Source organism: Urocitellus parryii, chromosome 9, assembly GCF_045843805.1.
Source record: "Urocitellus parryii isolate mUroPar1 chromosome 9, mUroPar1.hap1, whole genome shotgun sequence".
NCBI classification, from domain to species: domain Eukaryota; kingdom Metazoa; phylum Chordata; class Mammalia; order Rodentia; family Sciuridae; genus Urocitellus; species Urocitellus parryii.
Genome location: NC_135539.1, coordinates 7,384,145 through 7,404,014, shown reverse-complemented (window position 1 = coordinate 7,404,014; position 19,870 = coordinate 7,384,145). Strand labels below are relative to the sequence as shown.

General features: G+C 48.0%; 1 protein-coding gene across 8 annotated transcripts in view; it reads right to left on the bottom strand.

Annotated features, from left to right (window-relative positions):
• The window catches only part of Pkd1 (polycystin 1, transient receptor potential channel interacting), a 41,947-nt gene extending 35,076 nt beyond the window's left edge, over window positions 1–6,871 (bottom strand). For all 8 annotated transcript variants that reach the window (XM_026385615.2, XM_026385622.2, XM_026385618.2 and 5 more), the window contains exon 1: window positions 6,657–6,871. In XM_026385615.2, the coding sequence (XP_026241400.2) occupies window positions 6,657–6,871 (215 nt within the window). The remainder of the gene's footprint in view (window positions 1–6,656) is intronic.
• Between the last annotated feature and the right edge of the window lie 12,999 nt (window positions 6,872–19,870).

Here is a 19,870-nt window from a genome sequence, read left to right as displayed (position 1 = left end):
ACAATAGGGATGAATGGAGACCCAGGAGGGAGCTGTGGGAAGGTTGAGTGAAGTGCCCCTTAGCAAGTCCTTCCACATGACCCAGACCCACTAGGGAGGCCCCACCACCTCCTCTCTCTGTCACCTATGAACCAGGACGTTACTTCAGGGCGCACCGGTCACATTGCCTCTGCCACAACTCACCAGCTATAAGACTCTAAGAAGTGACTCCACCTCTGGAAGCCTCAGTTCCCTAGTCTGTAAAATAGAACTAAGAGCACCACAACAAGGCACCTGAGAGAAAGAATGTAAAGAGCCCAGCACAGGGCTCAGCATCCGGCACCCACAGAGGAAGAGGCGGGAGCACGGCCCCCTGGGTACTCCCTTCAGATCCTGTAAAACTTGGACATAATCCTCATCCTACAGAGCTCACCCTTTAAGTATGTAATTCAGAAGCTTTTAGTATATCAAAGAGCTGGTGCAACCATAACCACTGTACATTCCAGAACATTCTCATCACCTCAGAAGAAACCCCACACTCCTTGGCTATCATCCTTACCACCCTAACCACCCAGATGCAGGCAGCCATTACTGTTTTCTGTCTCTGGATTTTCCTATTCTGCAAGTTTCATATCAAAGGAAGAGCTGGGGATGCAGCTCAGGTGAGGCTTGCCTTGCACGTGTTGTGGCCCTGGGCTCACCCCCAGTGTCACACACAGAACAAGGTTTCATAGAACATGTGGCCTGTGAGGCTGGCCACTTTACCAAGCACCATGCTTTCAGAGCCCAGTCCACACTGGAGCAGCACAAGTCTGTCCTTCCAGGGTGAACAACATCCTTCATCTGGAGAGACAGCCTTGGTTTTTCCATTTGTCTGCTGAGACATGTCTGGGGTGTTTTCCACCTTTTTACTGCAGTGAATAATGCCATGGAAAACGTGTCCAAGTCTCTGTGGGACACATATTTTAATTTATCTTGAGTAAAGTAGCTAGGTCCTAGAAAATTCCACATTTGACTGAGGAGCCACCAGACTTTTCTACAGGGCCACTATTTAACATCCCCACCAGCAGTGGACATGGGTTCCAATTTTTCCATGTCCTCACTAACACTTATGATCCCATCTTCTTGGTGACAGTCATCAAAAAACAGTGGGTGTGGGCTGGGGCCGTAGCTTACCTGCCTGGCATGTGTGAGGCCCTGGGTTCAATTCTCAGCACCATATATAATCAATAAAATAAATGTCCATCAACAACTAAAATATATATGTAAATATGAGTATATATGTGTGTGTATATATATGCATGTGTGTGTATATGTATGTGTATGTGTATATATATATGTGTGTGTGTATGTGTGCATGTATACATGTGTATATGTGTGTATATGTATGCATGTGTATGTGTACATATACATGTGTGTATATATGTGAGTGTATATGTGCATATATGTGTATATGTGTGAATGTGTATACATGTGCATATATATTTCATATATATATGAAATACCAAATTTATAAAAACAAAAAAGTGGGTATGAGTTAGTGTCTCACTGTAGTTCTGATCTGCATTTCCCTGATGATTAGACATGGAGCATCTTTATTTTACTTTATTTTTTTCAGGACTGGGAATTGAACCTAGGGGTACTTAACCACTGAACCACATCCCCAGCACCTCCTGTTTTCTTGCTAAGTTGCTGGGGTTGGCCTTAACTTGTGATCTTCCTGCCTCAGATCCCCAAGCAGCTGGGATTACAGGTGTGCATCACCACATCTGGCCCCAGCCCTTTTTTCTCTCTTTTTTTTAATTTGTTCTTTTCAGTTATACATGACAGTAGAATATATTTTGACAATATTATACATACTTGGAAGTATAATTTCCCAATCTTGTGGTTGTACATGTGGAGTTACACTGGTCATGTATCCATACTTCAGCATGGAAAAGTCATGTCCCATTCATTCTACTATCTTCCTATTCTCGCCTCCCTCACCTCCTGACCTTCCCTTTTGTCTAATCCAATGAACTTCTATCCCCTTCCCTTACTATGTCTTACATCCACATACCAGAGAGAACATTCGGCCTTTGGTTTTCGGGGGTTGGCTTATTTCACTTAGCTTGATAGTTTCCTGTTCCATCTCTTTACTGGCAAATGCTATAAATTCATTATTCTTTATGGCTAATTAATACTCCATTGTGTACATATACCTCCAGCCCTTTTTCTATTTTGAGACAAGATCTCTAAGTTGCAGAGGTTTGGCCTCAAACTTGTGATCTTCCTGTCTCAACCTTCCAAATACCTGGGAATACAGGTGTGGTCACCATGCCCAACACACTGAGCATCTTTTCATATAGTAATTGGCCAGTCATATATCTTCTTTGGGAAAATGTCTGTTCTGAGCCTTTGCCCATTTTTTAACAGTGCCTTTTGTCTTTGTGTGACTGACACATGAGAGTTCTGTGCTTTCTAGATGCAGGTACCACATTAGGCAGATGCCCTTCTGATGTTACTCATGCCACTACTGTCCTTGGGCATGGTGCCCAGGTACTCCTGCATGCCACAGGTGCCTGAGCATCTCTGGGGCTGCAGGCGCACCAAGGCTCATCCCTTCACATCCCAGAGTGTTGCAGAGGAAAGCAGGGCAGGCTACAAACCAGAGGTTGCCTCACCTATCAACTGGACACCATTCTCCCACTTCTCCTAGAGTAGGCAACTATGTTTAAGAGTCAGTTCTTATCCACATTTCAGCAAATTTACATTCCACATCTAATCAGGAACAAAGTTGCCTTTATATTCACATTCTGAATTCCCAAGTGTGGCTTCACATGAAAGCTGAAGCTCAGAGACTTGAGGCCAGCAGCATTTGCAGGACACAGTCCTTCCTATGCCTCCACACAGCAGCCAAAGATCTTTCTAGAAGACACTGGCCATGCTGCTTCCCTCCAGGACCCTTTAATGCCACCCTCACCTGCTCCCCACTAAAGGCCCTGCCTCCTGCTCCTCTATCACCCTAAACCTTAGGTACTCAGCTGGCCTGTACCCTTGTGTGGGACACTCTCCAGAGACTGATATACAAGTTTGAGTCTTAGCTTCAATGTCACCTGCAGCTGGGGTCTTTCTGAGCCCCCTCCCCATCATCTGTGTCTTTGTCCTTGTAGAATCAATGCGCTTGTCAGTTTAAGGTGGACTACCCTGTGACAGCTAAGTCTCACTGGAACAGGCCGGCACCTAACAGTGGTCTCACCTATCCTGGCACAGGGCCAGGCATGCAGTAGCCAGGCCCTCCATCTGGTGAGGGCTCACAGAGGCTCACAGCTCACACAGAACTGCCTCAGGCCTCTGTGGCAACTGCCAGTTCTCTCTCGTCCCAGAGAAACAGGGATGAGAAACAGGAGCTTGAGGACCCTCTGCTGCTCTCAAGCAGTAGTATACATGCAGGTGCAGTCTAACATCAATTCACACCAAGTCCAAACCTATCCCAGGGGTCTGCTCACAGATGCCCACCTTCCTTCAGATCCCTATCCTGGCCACAGACACCAGGAGCTGAGCTTCCCCAACCCCTACTCTCCTGTCATTTAGAAGCACAAGAAGGTAGGGGCCACATTTTAGGTGCTCCCAGCAAACAGAAGACCTTCAGTATCCAATATTCTAAATGAGTGAACCAAGTCCCTACTGAGTCCCCGGTATTACCCTTTCCTAGTCCTGACACATTCAGAGGAAAACACCAGATGCAGGTGAGCCACTGGCCAAAATTGGCAGCACACATCACTCAAAAAGTAGCCTCCCCAAGAGGCTGGGGACATAGCTCAGTTGGTGGAGTGCTTGCCTCCCAGACATAAAGCCCTGGGTTCAATTGCCAGCACCACAAAAAAAAAGAAAAGAAAAGAAAGAAAGTAGCCTCCCCAAAGCAACCACACCCAAAGACACCCAATAGCTCACACCTAGAGCAGCGCTTTCTTTGAAGGTAAAATGATTCACCTTGTAGCCACTGGCCACAGGAGACTCTGAAGTATTGGAGATAAGGCCCTCCACACCACAGAGCTCTAGACCCAACTATGAGCTTGCAGGAGACACAGGACAGACACACCCAACAGCACCACAGAGTGATAGCTCAGAGACAGTAAGGAACCCAGAGCCATAGGAGTTGTTTTCTTCTATAAATTGCAGGAGGGAAAAAGAGGTGGAGGAAGACCTAAGCATCAACAGAGATTTAAAAGATTAATTTACCACAGTGGGCAGACTTATCTGGACTAATTCAAACTATCCAAAAAACTGAAACAAGTGAAAACTTGAACACACTGGACATTTACTGGGATTGAGGATCATTTGGTGTTTCAGGCATTTGGGGTATTGAGATGCACTCCCAAACACCTTCAGATAAAAGACCATGACACTGGAAACTGGCTCAAACACGGGGGTGGGGGAGAGACGAGTGAGGGACCCATCACCCTGTTCTGCCTACTTTCCTTTAAAACAAAGCTTTCAATTCTCCACTGCAGAACTTCAAAAATAGCACAGCAGCAACATTTTGCCAGTAACGTCATCGTTTTTTGAGCTGCCGCCTCCCAGCAGTATTATTTTAACCCCAGAAAGGCTGGAAGGCTATGGTTTTGAAGCCAAGGCCATCATCCCACCTGGATACAGCTGCCCTGCTTCACCTTAGGCTGGCCACAAGCCACAAATGGAGGCACCTGACTCCCCCCTCCCCAAAAGGCTGCTGGTGACCAAGAAAAGCGGGCACCAGGAGGCTACAGTCTGTCCTTGACTTCTCCCAGCTGGGCTCTCTCCTTTAGAGAAGGTCCACATATCTCCCTGGAGTCTGCAGGGTTGAGAACCCACTGAGCATAGACAGTGGCCTGGGGCTCCAGCAGGGGACCTTAACACCTTCCCTAAGGTCCCAGTTTCCCATGCATTCCCCCTCATGAAGCCCTCTGGAAATCTCCCAGAAGAAGCTTGGGGGTGCAAAGAAGGTAGACTCATCTCAATTCCCCACCCTCATGAGGTTACCCTGATGTCCCATCACACACTAAGAGGGGTAGCACCCTGGGAATCTTGCCAGTTCAGGCCCAGCCAGGCCAACTTCCAGAAAACTCCCTCTCCCCAAACCCAGGAAGAGAGCCTAGGGCGAGCACAAGGGCAACAGCAAGCTCCACTGCTGTGGGAGAGTATGTGGTGCTGCAGGTTAGTCCTTTAGTTCCTGGACAGCTCCTGGGAGGCCAGCACAGACACACCAGGGCTGGAGAAGCAGGAATAGCCAGCAGGCGCTGGGCCTGACCCTCCAGAGCAGCCACCAGAGACAGAAGTACCCTCACTATGCCACCACCCATCCAGAAACAAAGGGTGGAGTGGATCTGACGCAATTCTGTGGGCACTGTCAGCAGGCAGAAGGGGCCCATCTGCAACAGAGTCAGCTGCGCCACAAATGCTCCAGTGGTCAAGGAGCACAATGTCAGGCCCAGCATGGCCCCCAATCACAGGTCCCAGTTATCCCTAAAGAACTCGCTTTTCCCCAACCCTTAAGACCACCAAACAAAACCCCAAGGACACATGGCTCCCTATTAACGGTGACCCCCAGGCTGAAGTGATCCCTAAGTATTACAAAAACAAACACCATGGCTCAGCCCAAGTTTAACAGGCTTAGGAATGTTACAAGCTCCTTGGGGGATTCTAGGGCTGAGGTGCCTGGAAGTGCCCAGGAAATCCAAGGGGTTGGGATCAGCAGGCCCTGAGACTCTCCCCAGCCCTGAGAAGAAATATTTGCAATCTTAGCCCTCTGCACTCTTCTCAATCCAATCCTGGGTCCTGGATACCTCCTAGGTTCAAACCCTGCTCTTACATGTCAGGGGTGTGATACCTTGGACAAGTGTGGTCACATCTCCAAGCCTGTTTCCCCATCTCTAAAACAGGAATCTTGACTGTACCTAACCCCAGACGGTTAAGGTAAGGGATAAGTGCAACATCCACAAGACCTTGGCATAGTCCCTGGCTCAAGACAACCTTTCTGTAAAGCTGCCTATCATCTGCTTGTTATCATTTCTTCCAGATGCAAACCTGACAAGGTCCCTTCTGAGGCAATTCCCCCACTCGAAACCCTGAATGAAGCACCTGAGACTCTTCTAGACCTCAGTTCACCCAGGGTTGAGTCCTTATCCCCTCACATTTCTCCTATGGTTGCCACAAGTGGCCAAGTCCAGCCTCCAGGCCCTGGCTCATACCATTCCCTCTCCTCTTCCTCTGGACCCACATCCTCACCCTTTCTTAAGAGTTGGGCCAGTTCTTAAGCATATCAAATCCCGGTCCAGAAGCTGGCCCTGCATGCTCCACAAAATCTCCGCTTCCCAGAGAATCTCCCAGCCCCAGCTGCATCCCAGTTAGCCTCTAATTAGCGCGTTTCTTTACCACGACCTCCCACCGTGAGTTGCAAGTTGCCATAGGCCGTCAGCTTGCATTTGAGGAGCTCCAGGGCGAGGGACGTGTGTTTTCACAGAAGCCGAGATTCTGGACGCCGGCCGTGGCCCCAGGTTTTCCTTACCTAACCTCGCCCTGGCAGCGGCCAGACCCGCTGGTCTAGCCACCGAGCCCGCGCAGCGCCCATGCCCTGCGAACAGCGGGCTCCGGCCGCAACGCGATGCTCCGGCCAGGCCGCCCAGCGCCATGGCAACCGCCCGCCCGCGGCTACTCACAGCGCGGTGGCGTCCACGGGGATGCGCAGCGTGGGCCCGAGCGTCCGCAGCCCGCGGCCCGAGCAGTTGACGCGGCAGGCGGTGTCCGGAGCAGGGCCGCAAAAGCAGGGGGGCGCGCACGGCCCGCAGCCGCGCCCGGGGGCCCCCGCCAGCGCCCCGAGCCACAGGCCCAGGCCCAGGGCCAGCGCCAGGCGGGCGGGCGCGCCGGGAAGCATCGTCAGCGCAGCGCGCGCATGGCCCCGGCGGCCCGAGGCCCGCCTGCGCGCCGGCGGCCACAGCTCAGGCGGGGCCGGTGGACGACATGGCGGGGCGCGGGGCAGGATCCGGTGGCGGCCGCGGCCTGTCCACTGCGCGACGCCCGCTCAGCTATGTGAGCCAGGCCGCGGTGCAGATGCTCTGCCGCGCGCTCGTCGCGCTGCACTGCGGGCCTTGCGCAGGCTCCTCCTCTCCTGGCGCGGCGTGGGACGGGGCTAGAGAATGCCCCGCCCCTGTCTGCGGCGTCGGCTCGGAGAGGGGCGGGCTGCGGGGTCCCGCTCCTGCGGCGGCGGGGGCCGCGGCGGCGGGAGGTTCCACCCCTGGCGCCGCAATGCGGGCCGCAGCCCTGGCTGGACTGGGCGTTCTCAAGCTCCGCCCCCTGACGCAACGTGTCTGGGCGGTGCGTGGGGGGAGAGCTCTGTGATTTCGCCGCTCGCCGAGACCGAGGCTCCGCCCCTCCCCGCCCCTCCCAGCACGCGAGTCTGCGACACCCGCGGCCTCTGCCGGCGCCAGCGCGCACCCCGGCTCCCAGCTGTCCCCAATCGGCAACCACATCACTGAAAACAGCAAACACAAGCTGCACGGCCTGCGGTTTCTACTACCGTAAGCCTCGGCTCCTTCGGCTCCTCTTGATCTCCCCGGAGCCCGAGAACTCGTACTGCGTCATCTCGTGGAACTCCGCCGGAGCTGTCAAGGAGGAGGAGGCCGAAGCACCGAGTGACACCAAGGTGGGACTCACCTGGCGCGGGTGAAGCTCAGCCCCGCAGGTCCGGCGTCCCCAGCGCAACAGCCCACGCCTCCGTGACGGAAGCTGCGGCGCGCCCTGCAGCGCACACCGGGGCCTGCGTTTCGGGCTTCTTTCTCCTTGCTTGTCTTCCCACCGCTGCGAAGTGGTCTCTGCACAGGCTTTGGTCTCCGTGTGTGCAGGAATTAATTACAAAACTAATACACTCGGGCTAGGATTGTGGCTCAGCGGTAGAGCGCCCGCCTAGCACGGGCGGGACCCGGGTTCGATCCTCAGCACCACATAAAAATAAATAAGTAAGTAAGTAAATAAATAAATAAAGGCATTGTGTTGTGTCCATCTACACCAAAAAGTAAAAAAAAAAAAAAAAAAAAAAACGAATACACTCGGTACAGAGAAGACTCCGCTAGCTGAACAGCTTGCACAAGCCTTGCAAATGCAAAACCCACTAGGTGCCAGACACAGAGAACCCCTGGTTGAATGATTCCATTCATAGGGCATATCTAAAATAGGCAAATCTGTAAAGACCATTAATAGCCCCGGGGACTTGGTGAGGGTAGGGTTCCTTTTAGGACTGAGGCATGTTCTGGATAATGCTTGCACAGACTTGTAAAATACAATAAAAGCCACTACATTGTGTACTTTAAAGTGTGACTTTTGCCGGGAGCAATAGCACACGCTTGAAATCCCAGCAATTCTGGTGGCTGACGCAGAAGGATCACAAGTTTGAGGCCAGCCTCAGCAACTTAATGAAGACCTGTCTCAAAATAAAACTTTAAAAGGGGCAGAACAGGGCTGGGAATGCGGCTCAAGTGGTAGCGTGCTTGCCTGGTATGCATGTGGCCCAGGTTCGATCCTCAGCACCACATACAAAGATGTTGTGTCCGCCGAAAACTAGAAAATAAATATTAAAAAATTCTCTCTCTCTCTCTCTTTAAAAAAAAATAATAAAATAAAAGGGGCAGAACACCCCTCGGTTCAATCCCCAGTAACATACACACATATGTTATGTGAATTATATCAATTTTTTTAAATAATAAAAATGTTCCGGGCTGGGGATGTGGCTCAAGCGGTAGCGCGCTCGCCTGGCGTGCGTGCGGCCTGGGTTCCATCCCCAGTACCACATACAAAGATGTTGTGTCCACCGAAACCTAAAAAAATAAATAAATATTAAAATCTCTCTCTCTCTCTCTCTCTCTCTCTCTCTCTCTCTCTCTCTCTCTCTCTCTCTCTCTCTCTCTTAAAAAAAAAAAAGGTCCACCACTGGGCCATGCTTCTGGGCCTATGTGAATGCCAATTGAAGCTGATCTATGGAAAGGCTAAGTACACACATAAGTGGGTCCCCAGACTCCCCTACCTGATGTCCTGTTACTAAGACTTTGTGCTAGGCTTCTTACTGTACCTTAAAGATTCCCTGCACCCTTTTCTTGCCTTAACTGCCTAGATGCCTTTGCTAAGTCCACAGGTGATAGACCGGCCTCCTGTTGCTACCAGCTGGGAGAGCTCCTCTGAAGTGAGTCACTGGGACACACTGCAGCTCCACAGTTCCCTTGGGCATGGGATGGCACCATGCCTCTTTTTTCTTATCTCTATAATGGAACTGTCAGTCCTATGTCTAACTTTCCTGACAGACCCAAGGAGAAATTTCTAACAGAGAAGAATGGAGAATCCACAAATTTTTTAACACAGAAGCTCTTGAGAATGGAATTTGGAAACTCTGTAATGACTGCCTAAGCCAAGGTGAGGGTGGTGGGGAGGGGCAAGAAGCAGGAGACTCAGACAAAAGGAGCCCCAGGACTGGACGTGGGTGTATGGGAGAAGGGAAGGCTGAGATGTTGCCACCACTCATGGTTGGGCACTATGAGGGATGCAAGTGCCTCCTGCTGGGTGGGGATTCCTGAGGGGGGAGGAGAAACATGAAGGGAAAGATGAGGCCACTTGAGAAGGTTCCAGAGTGCAGCAAGAGACACCATATGGAGCTGGGGATAAGGGTGAGCACACTTGGGGCAAGTGGAAGACCTGGAAGCAGGAAGTCCCAGAGATAGGGAGGAAAGGGGCCTTGGGGGGAATCTAAGCAAGAGGATGAGAGAAGTAGGAGGAAACTGAAGCTGGTGTGTGTGTGTGTGTGTGTGTGTGTGTGTGTGTGTGTTGTTCAAGGAAAAGCTACAAGAAGTCAGCAGGAGCCTGGACTTCAGGAACAAAGTAGGGGCTGGGTATGATGTATCTGTGAGCCCCTGTCTGGTTCTGGTTCTGCCACATGTCCAGATGTGACCCCCTCTTTGGGTCTTCCAAAACTTTCTACAGCCTCCCACCTCCTGGCCCTCCTCATGTTGCTCCCTTTGCCTGGGATCTATCCCACCCACCCCTAGGCACCAGCTCCACTCAGCTTCCTCCCCCAGTAAGCCCCCAGGCCCCTTCTCATGTGCTCCTTCAGGTCCACAGCCCTTCAGAAGACATGCATTACCAGAGGTCTCCCCAGAATCGTCCTGTCCCTGGCCCCTGTCACCTGCATATTTTTAGTGGCATGGTGTTCACCAATGACCTTTACTGAAGGCACATTGAGTGGACAGTTGATGCCGATAGATTGGTGACAAGTGAGGAGTCAACCCACTGTTTCTAGAAGCTGAGCTATGAAAGAAGAGAGGCAAGGGACAGGAAAGGACACCACAGTGGCAGGGTTTTTTTTTTTTTTTTTTTTTTTTTGTTTGTTTGTTTGTTTTGCTTTCTTTAATATGAGAAGGACTCAGGAAGGCTTGTAGGCTAAGAGAAGTGTGCCAGCACAGAGGGAGAGGTGGACAATGGAGACAGGAGTGGGGTTTGGTGTTGAGAGCTTCCTGAGTGACAGGCAGGAAAAAAACCCACATCCTTCACTTCCCCACCCATTCATTCATTGCCTAATTCTACTGAATTCCAAGAGCTCTAGGAAGTGGAGCTATTGTTATCCCTGTATTAAATGAGAGGTAACAACACACAGAGAAATTGAGAAATTTGCCAGGTTGCACAGCAGGTCAGTGGCAGGGCTGGGATTATCTTCTAAACCCAAGGTATTACTTGCAGTCAAATGACAAAGGATTCAAGGACTCAAGATGAGAGAAGAGACACCTACACACAATTTAAAAAAAAAAAAAAGTGGTGCAAAATGAGCAAAACAAATGAAGCTAAACAATTGAAAGTGGCTGTGGAGCCGAATGCAATTGTTTGGAAAGGATTTCTGAAACAGCAAAGTCATATGTTTAAAGGAGATTATGGATGGACTGGGGGTGTAGCTCAGTGGTAGAGTGCTTGAACAAGGCCCTGAATTCCATCCCCAGCAGCAAAAAGAAAGAGAAGAAGAAAACTGGTTACCTGTGAATGCAATTCCAGACTATTTCAACAAGCCCTGTGGTAAGACAAAGGAAATAAAACATGCCAAAGATCTTGTTTGGTTCAAGGAGGGAGGCATTGGAGAAATGTTTAATTCTTGATAAAATATAGTCTTAAAGGTTTTTAATTAACAGTTAATAATGATAACCATTAGCATCAAAGAAAAGGGAAAACTAGGAGGGGAAACAGAAATAAGAAAACTTGATCAATTCAGTAAAGGATTTTAAAAATAAATGATAATCAGGTACACTTCTATTACCAAATGACTTGGGGAGCTGAGGCAGGAGGATTGCAAGTGTGAGGCCAATCTTGGCAACTTGGTGAGACCCTGTCTCAAAATAAAAAATATTTTTTAAAAAAGGGCTAGGAATGTAGCTCAATTGCAGAGAGCCTGTGGGTTCAATCCCTAGTACACTCCCCACCACAAGAAGGAAGGAAGGAAGGAAAGAAGGAAGGAAGGGAGAGAGGGAGGGAGGAATGTATTCATTAAAAAAATAATAATAAGATGACCCTGTGGCTCAGGCCTATAATCTGTAATCCAAGTGATTTGGGAGGCTGAGACAGGAGGATCACAAGTTCAAAGCCAGCCTTAGCAACTTAGAGAGGCCCTAAGCAATTTAGGGAGACCCTATCTCAAAATAAAAAATAAAATAAAATAAAAAGGGTTATGGATGTAGTTCAGCGGTTAAGTGTCTCTGGGTTCATCCCCAGTACCAAACAAACATACAAAAGCCTACAAAATAAGACAGTCCAAATGAAACCAAGTATGTGGGTGATCATTACAACTGTAAATGAGGGCTGAGGATATAGCACAGTTGAAAGAGTGCTTGCCTTGCATGCACAAGGCCCTGGGTTCAATCCCCAGCACCACACACGCAAAAAAAATGTGAATGAGTTAAATTCTCATATAAAAGGACAAGAAAGCTAATGTTGACAGGAAACACTAAATCCAGGGCTACAGCTAGAACAATCCTGAAAATAAAAAGACAATGAAGTGCACATACCAAAAAAGGTAAGGGTATTAATACCTTGGGGAAAGGAGTCAAATGGAAAAGAAGGTTTTTAATTAAAAAATCCAATAACATCTCACAGAATATATAATGAACCATTGTGTTCTCAGAAATAGGGCTAATTTGAAATGCAGGTATTTGGCAAGGTCAGGAAATGCTTGTGCAAGAATGTGGTCTTAGGCAATACCACCCCCTAGAGGTACTGCTCGATCTTTTCACCTGTTCTTGGCACCATGGTTTTTGTTTAATTTTTGATACCAAGTATTGAACCCCAGAGGTGCTTAATCACTGAGACACATCCCCAGCCCTTTTATTTTTTTAAATTTTGAGACAGGATCTCACTAAATTGCTGAGGCTGTCTTTGAACCTGTGATCCTTCTTCTTCATCAGCCTCCCAAAGTACTGGGATTACAGGCATGTGCCAAGGTGCCCACTTGCACCAATTCTTGAACCTAGCCCACCACTGAGACTCCCCCAAATCAGAGACTCCCACCTGGGTATAAAGGCCCCAGATCTGTCTACAGAGTGTTGTTTTATTTTCTTTCTTTTTTCTGTTTGTTGTTGTTGCTGTTGTTGTTCTGGAAATTGAACCTAGAATGCTTTTCCACTGAGTGGTATACTCACCCCTTTTTAATGTTTTTTTTTTTTTTTAATTTTGAATCAGGGACTCACTTAATAGCCCAGGTTGGCCTCAAACTTGTGATCCTCCTACCTCACCCTCCCAAGTTTCTGAGATTACAGTTGTGTGCTACCATACCAGGCTCCTCAGAGGACCTTGGAAAAAGGCTCGACATCCTAATACCTAGATGACAGAAAGGTAGATGTGATCATGACAGATGTGTTTCTCTTTTTTTCTAATTTATTTTTTCAGTGCTATGAATTGAACCCAGGACTTCATATGTGCTAGGCAAGCACTCTAGGCCTGAGCTATATCCCCAGCCCTTTTTATTTTGTATTTTGAGGCAGAGTCTTGCTAAGTTGCTAAGAATGGCCTCCAACTTGCAGTCCTTCTGCCTCAGCTTCCTGAGTGGCTGGGATTACAGGAATGCACCTGGCATGCCTAAGTTTTTGAAATCTACTTAGGATGGTTATGATTTAAGACAATACAACCTACAAAGACTGAACCAAGGGCTGGGGATGTGGCTCAAGCGGTAGCTTGCTCGCCTGGCATGTGCCCGGCGCTGGGTTCGATCCTCAGCACCACATACAAATACAGATGTTGTGTCCACCAAAAACTAAAAAATAAATATTAAAAAAATTCTCTCTCTCTCTCTCTCTCAAAAAAAAAAATACTGAACAAGAAATTAAAAATCTAGGGGCTGGGGTTGTCACTCAGTGGTAGTGCACTTGTCTCACACATGTGAGGGATTGGATTTGATCCTCAGCATGACATAAAAAATAAATTAAAAAATATATTTTGTTCACCTACAATTTAAAAAAAATATATATATATATATATAAAGAAGAAGTTAAAAAGCCAAATGGGGGGCTGAAGTTGTGGCTCAGTAGAAGAGTGCTTGCCTCAAACATGTGAGGCACTGAGTTTCACCCTCAACACCTCATAAAAATAAGTTAAAAAACTAGAGGCATTGTGTCCATCTACAACTAAAAATTTAAAAATAAAAAAAAATTAAAAGTGTAGTATAGACACTTTCTTAAAAAAGCCAAATATGGGTTGGGCTGGGGTTTAGTGGTAGAGTGCTTGCCTAGCATGTGTGAGGCACTGGGTTTGATCCTTAGCATCACATAAAAATAAATAAAATAAAGACATTCTGTCCATCTACAACTACAAAAAAAATTAAAATTAAAAAAAGCCAAATAGACCAATAACAAAAAATAAAGAAGAAAGAAAAGATACTGAAAACATATCAAAGAGCCATGAAAGGAACAAATTCTTTTTTTAAGAATTTTTTGGGGGGGCTGGCATTGTGGCTCAGTGGTAACGTGCTTGCCTTGCAAGCGTGAGGCCCTGGGTTCAATCCTCAGCCCCACATAAAAACAAATAAAGGTATTGTGTCCAACTACAACTAAAAAATAAATATTAAAAAAAGAGGGGGCTGGGGATGTGGCTTAGGGGGCTGGGGATGTGGCTCAAGTGGTAGTGCACTCGCCTGCCATGCGTGCGGCGCTGGGTTCGATCCTCAGCACCACATACAAATAAAGATGTTGTGTCCGCCAAAAACTAAAAAAAAAAAAAAAAAAAAAAATTAAATGCTCTTTCTCTCTTAAAAAAATTGAAAAAAAAGAATTTTTTTTAGTTGTAGATGGACATAATAGCTCTATCTTATTTATTTGTTTTTTATGTGATGCTGAGGATCGAACCCAATGCCTCACACATGCTAGATGACAGAAAGGTAGATGTGATCTTTCTGTCATCTAGCATGTGTGAGGCATGAGTCTTGCAGAAGCTCATGCAGAAGCCCTGTTCATTCTCTGCAGGGGTGAACAAGCGCTCTACCACTCAGCCCCAGCCCCAGCCCCAGCCCAGAAACAGATTCTTTATTAAATGTTTATATATATATATACACACACACACACACATATATATGTGTATGTGTGTGTGTCTATATATATCTTTATTTTGTTTATTTATTTTTGTATGGTTCTGAGGATCAAACCCACTACCTCACATGTGCACTCTACCACTGAGTTACACCTCCAACCTCAAAAAGAACAGATTCTTTTTTAAAAATTAATTAATTAATTTTACAGTAGAATCCTTTTTTTTTTTTTTTTTTGGTACTGGGGATTGAACTCAGGGCCTTGTGCATGTGAGGCAAGCACTCTACCAACTGATCTATATCCCCAGTCCCTAGAATGCATTTTTTAAATAAATATTTTCCTTAATTGTAGATGGGCACAATGACTTTATTTATTTTTATGTGGTACTGAAGATCAAACCCAGTGCCTCACATGTATTAGGCGGGTGCTCTACCACTGAGCCTCAACCACAGCCCAAAGAACAGATTCTTAATCCACACACACACACGAACAACCTAGGAATCAAACCCAGGTCCTTGCCCATGCTAGGCAAATGCTTTACCAGTCAGCTTCACTCAAGCTCTATCCAGAATTTTTTTTTTAAAAGAGAGAGTGAGAGAGGAGAGAGAGAGAGAATTTTTAATATTTATTTTTTAGTTCTCGGCAGACACAACATCTTTGTTGGTATGTGGTGCTGGGGATCGAACCCGGGCCGCACGCATGTCAGGCGAGCGCGCTACTGCTTGAGCCACATCCCCAGCCCCTCCTATCCAGAATTTTTTATGAGCAAGTAGATCAAATGTGGAAGGAACAGGTAATTGTAACTTTATTTATAGTCCAAGAGAACAAAGGATCACATCTCAGTGTCTTTTATGCATATGTATGCATAAATATAAAAAGTATTTATTAGCATGAATTTGATACCTGAAATTTTTGATACTGGAAAAAGCACAGAAAAATAAACTCCTATTCCAGTGATCTTTAGCCACAGAACCCTTGCTTCAAAAAAAAAACCCAAAAGAGAATACCTGAACAGTGCTGTGCAGACTGAATAAGGGACCCAAGAATCCATCCAGGTCATAATCCCCAGAACAAGGGCACATTCCTCTAAACGGCAAAAGGGACTTTGCAGAACTGAAACAGAGAGGCTATTCTGGAGTACCAGGTGGGTCCTAAATAAGGGAATCTGAGAGAGATTTGAGAAAAGAAGGAAAAGGACTGGTGACAGTGGAAACAGATTGCAGTACTGTGGTGACAAGCCAAGGGAAGCTGGAAGCTGCAAGTGGGGAGGAGCAGATTCTCCCTGCCCACCCCTTGACTGTGGCCCTGAATGACTGTTGGCACTTCTGTCCCCCTGACAGCAAGGGAATAAATGTAGGTTGTTTTGTGCCACAGTGTTTGTGGTAAGTTGTTACAGTAGCAATAGGAAACTATAGACACTGTCACCAAATCTAATGATGATGATTCCTGAAGAATGGAGCTGGGCTCTCAACCTCATCTTGTGTTGTTGATTTGCCCACCAAAGTCATAGGTTGTTTGTAGCTGGGTGCAGTGGCCTGTAATCCCAGCCACGTGGGAGGCTGAGGCAGGAAGACTGCAAGTTGCAGGCCAACCCGGGCAACTTAGTAAGACCCTGTCTCAAAATAAAAGATAAAAAAAAGCTGGGGATGTGACTCCATGGTAGAGTGGCCCTGGGTTCAATCCCCAGTACTCACACTCATAAATCATAAATTGATTTTATAATTAAGAAAGAAGAATAAACACAAATGAAGCAGTTGGCCCAGTCCAGAGCAGCAGCAATCAGTGACTCTTATGATTATACAGGGGTCTGTTTTAAGCCAACATCTATACCTGCTATGAGGCCAAATAAGTCCTTCAGAGGCTGTGAGAGCCTGGAACCATGAGCCCCACACTCGGCCTCCTGCAACAGACAAGAGGATCCTGCCAGGAGATGGAAGCCAGTATTGCTGAGACCCAGCCCCTGGCCACCACAATCTGCAGGGGGTGAACAGGGCTTCTGCATGTGGCTATATCTGCGAGGGAGTGGCTCTCTGCTTTGGCATCACTTGGTAGGATGGACACCTACCTGTTACCATTTGCCCACAGGGTATCAGAGCCACCAAGGTGAGTGGGAAGCTGCAGGGAGGTGTCCTTTTAGGAGCATGACACTTGTGTGGCCCCTGCATGCCTCTGGGACCAGCATACCTCTGACATCATCTTCTTTCTGGGGTGACTCAGTCCTCTCTCTCTCTCAAGTGGAAGTCACATTCATGCTGTTGCAGTGCCAGTGACGTCTCCATAGCAACATTCACACGGATGTCATAGAACATAAGGTGCTTGAGCTAGAAGGGCCTTCTGAGATCAGCTTTTCCTGCCCCCACACTTCACAGAATGGGGAGCAGGCTCAGAAGGAGGATACCACGTGCCAAGGTCACACAGCAAGCCAGGGGCCCAGGTGGGGGGGTGGGCTGCTCTTCGGGTACTGTTCCACAGGACTGTCTTTTGGGGAAGTGCTCTAGGGGAACAAGGTTTGGGGACTTTGCTACTATTCCTGCTTGCTACAGGACTCTGAAGTTCAGTCTGTCTGCTGCTCAGTCAGAGAGCTGTCCCTTTAGTACCTGGGGAGGGGTAGCAACAGGCAGTAAGGTGTCTGTTCTCAGGAAACTCACAGGTTAAGTGCAGAGGCAGTGCAGCCCCCAGGGAACCACTGCAGAACATCTGGGGAGCAAGAAGTACAGGAGAAGGAGCCAGGGAAGAACAGCCCCCAGCAGAGCCTGGAAAGTCAAGGAGATGCTCATTCCTGCTGGTGCCTCTTCTCCCAGCACAAGGGTCAGCCAGAGGACCTAGCTCTGTGGGTAGGCAGAAAGCAGGGGTGAAGCTGGAGGGCTTGGAAAATGGGGCCACTAAGAAAAATTGCCTGGACCCAGACCAGGAGTCCCAGGAAGTTGTCATGGATGGCGATTCATGACACTTGTTATTCTAGGACAAGGTGTTCAGACACACAGAAAGACAAGTCAGAGGGCACAGTGTGGGAGCTGGCAGTCAGGGTGAGGTGACTAGGAGTCTGAGTTATCAGGGTGGCAGGAGTGAGGATCCAGGAGTGAGGCCTCAGGAAGTTAGAACATGGACATGGGAAAGGTGGATGTTGATACCCTCTCCAGGGACACATGGTCTTCACTTCCCCCCTGTAGCTCAGCTCCAGACCCTGCCTCAGGGCCTCATCCTGGCCTGCAGGGCTCTTCTCTCCAGTTCTGAAGATCCTGGGGATCTGGACATCTCCAGGTCTGGCCAAGGCCACCCCACCCTCCCTACCTTTTCCATGAAGATGGCCCCTTCTCTTACTTGTGATGGCAGTCTACTCTAGTTATTTATGTATTTATTTTTGGCACTTGGGATTGAACCCAGGGACTCTTTATCATTGAGCTAAACCCCAGACTTTTTTATTTTGAAACAGGGTCTTACTAAGTTGCTGGGCTGGCCTCCAATTTGCAATCCTGCCTCAGCCTCCCAAGCTGCTGGAATTACAGGTGTGCATCACTGCTCCTGGCTTGCTCTAGTTATTTGTTGCTGCATAAAAAACATTCCCCAATAATCTGCAGGATGGGAAGACTCATCTCTTCTCTGTATGATGTCCTCTGAGGCTGGGGCATCTACCACCAAGCTGGCTTCTTCATTTACACAATGAGCAATGAGTCCCTTTTCACTGGGTTTCTCAGCCGAGTTAATTGGGCTTACTCCCAGGAGGGCATCCAGGTTCACAGAATGGCTATTCCAGGAGAGAAGAAGCTTTGGGTCCAGAGTCATTCTGCTATGTCTATTGGGCAAAGCAGTCACAACTCTTGCCCAGATTTTAGGGCAAGGGACTTAGACCCTCTCCCTCATTGTGAAATACCAAAGGAACTGTCATCTCTAATTTACCCCAGCAGGCTGTCTCTACCTCATGGACTCTGTCATCCTTTCTCACCTCCAGACATGCAGACCTATATCTCCTGGAGTCCTCTCTGTCCCTAGCACCTCTCCCTTGGGCCACTGCAATCCTCCTCAAAACCATCTTCCTGCCTGCCGGCTCCACCATCCATCCCCTCTGCCACTCTCCCCATTCCTGTTCTGTCTCTGTTGCTGTGCTCAGGATCTATGCATGGTTCCCTACTTCTCTTTGAACAATTTCCAAGCTCCTAGGCATAATTTTAAAATTTCCCTTACAATCTGGCCTCTCTTACCTTACCAATGTCCATCTACTGGCATTCAACCTGGGCATATGCACGCCCTCCTCCTGGTGAGTTTAATCTGTCCTCTCTCCACTTGAACATTTGCTACACCTTCAAAAGCCAGTGCAAATTCCCTCTCCTCAAAGCCTTGCTCTTACTACATGATCACACCAGTCTTTCTCTCATTGCCCACTGATACACATCCTGTCTTAAGTTCTTGTTAGCAATGAGATGTCCTCCTGAAGTTAGACCCCTGTTTCTAATTCACATTTCTTTTACCAGTTTAATAACTACTTATGGAAACGAAGAGCCAGCTGCCAGAAATATGGCAGTGACCAAGACAGGCTGTTTCCTATGCCCAGAGAGCTTACATTCCAGAAAGGAAAACAGATGGCAAACAGAAGAGTCAAGAGACATAATGATCAAAGATTAGAAGGAGTGCTGAGAGGCATGAGAGTGGGACCCTGATGCAGGCACCTAGTGCTCCCATTTCTCAAGACAAACCAGCAACTTGGATTTTTACATAAACTCTCCTGATTTCCTCTCCTGCTTAAAGCTCCCCTCCTCTGCTGGCCTCCCACTTTCTCTGGCTTGCCTGCCTCCTTCCCTCTCCGCAGGTGCCCGCCCTGCCAGCACTGTTCCACCCCCGGATGCCCTACTTGCAGGCCCGCTCCCAGAGCATCCAAACTCCTGTGGTTCCCATGCCCTGGGCATGCTCTGGGTAGTAGCTGGAAGGAAGAGTTAGGATGCACCACCTAAAACACTTGGGCTAGTGGGCTTTGGCTGTTGAGGTCCCCAGCTGAGATCCTAGGCCAATCATCCTGAAGTTGGTCTTTTAGGGGTGGGACACCTGGAGTCCAATACTTTCACTCAAGGCCCACTTCGTAGGTCTCTGGCATTGGAGGGTGGGGGGCAGAAGAGGGAGACAAGGAAAGGAGACCTGAGGACCTCTAATAGTGCTTCTCTGGGTTTGCTCCCCAGCTGAAAGGTCCCTGAGGGGTGAATCTAGGCCAACTATGTTGTGGGATTTTTTATACTCTCTGGAGTCAGAGTTCCTAATAGAAAATCCTGGTTCTGTTACTTTCTAGGTGACTTTGGACAGCTCCCCTTGCTTTTATGGGCCTTGGTTTCCCCATGTGTACCTTGGGGACC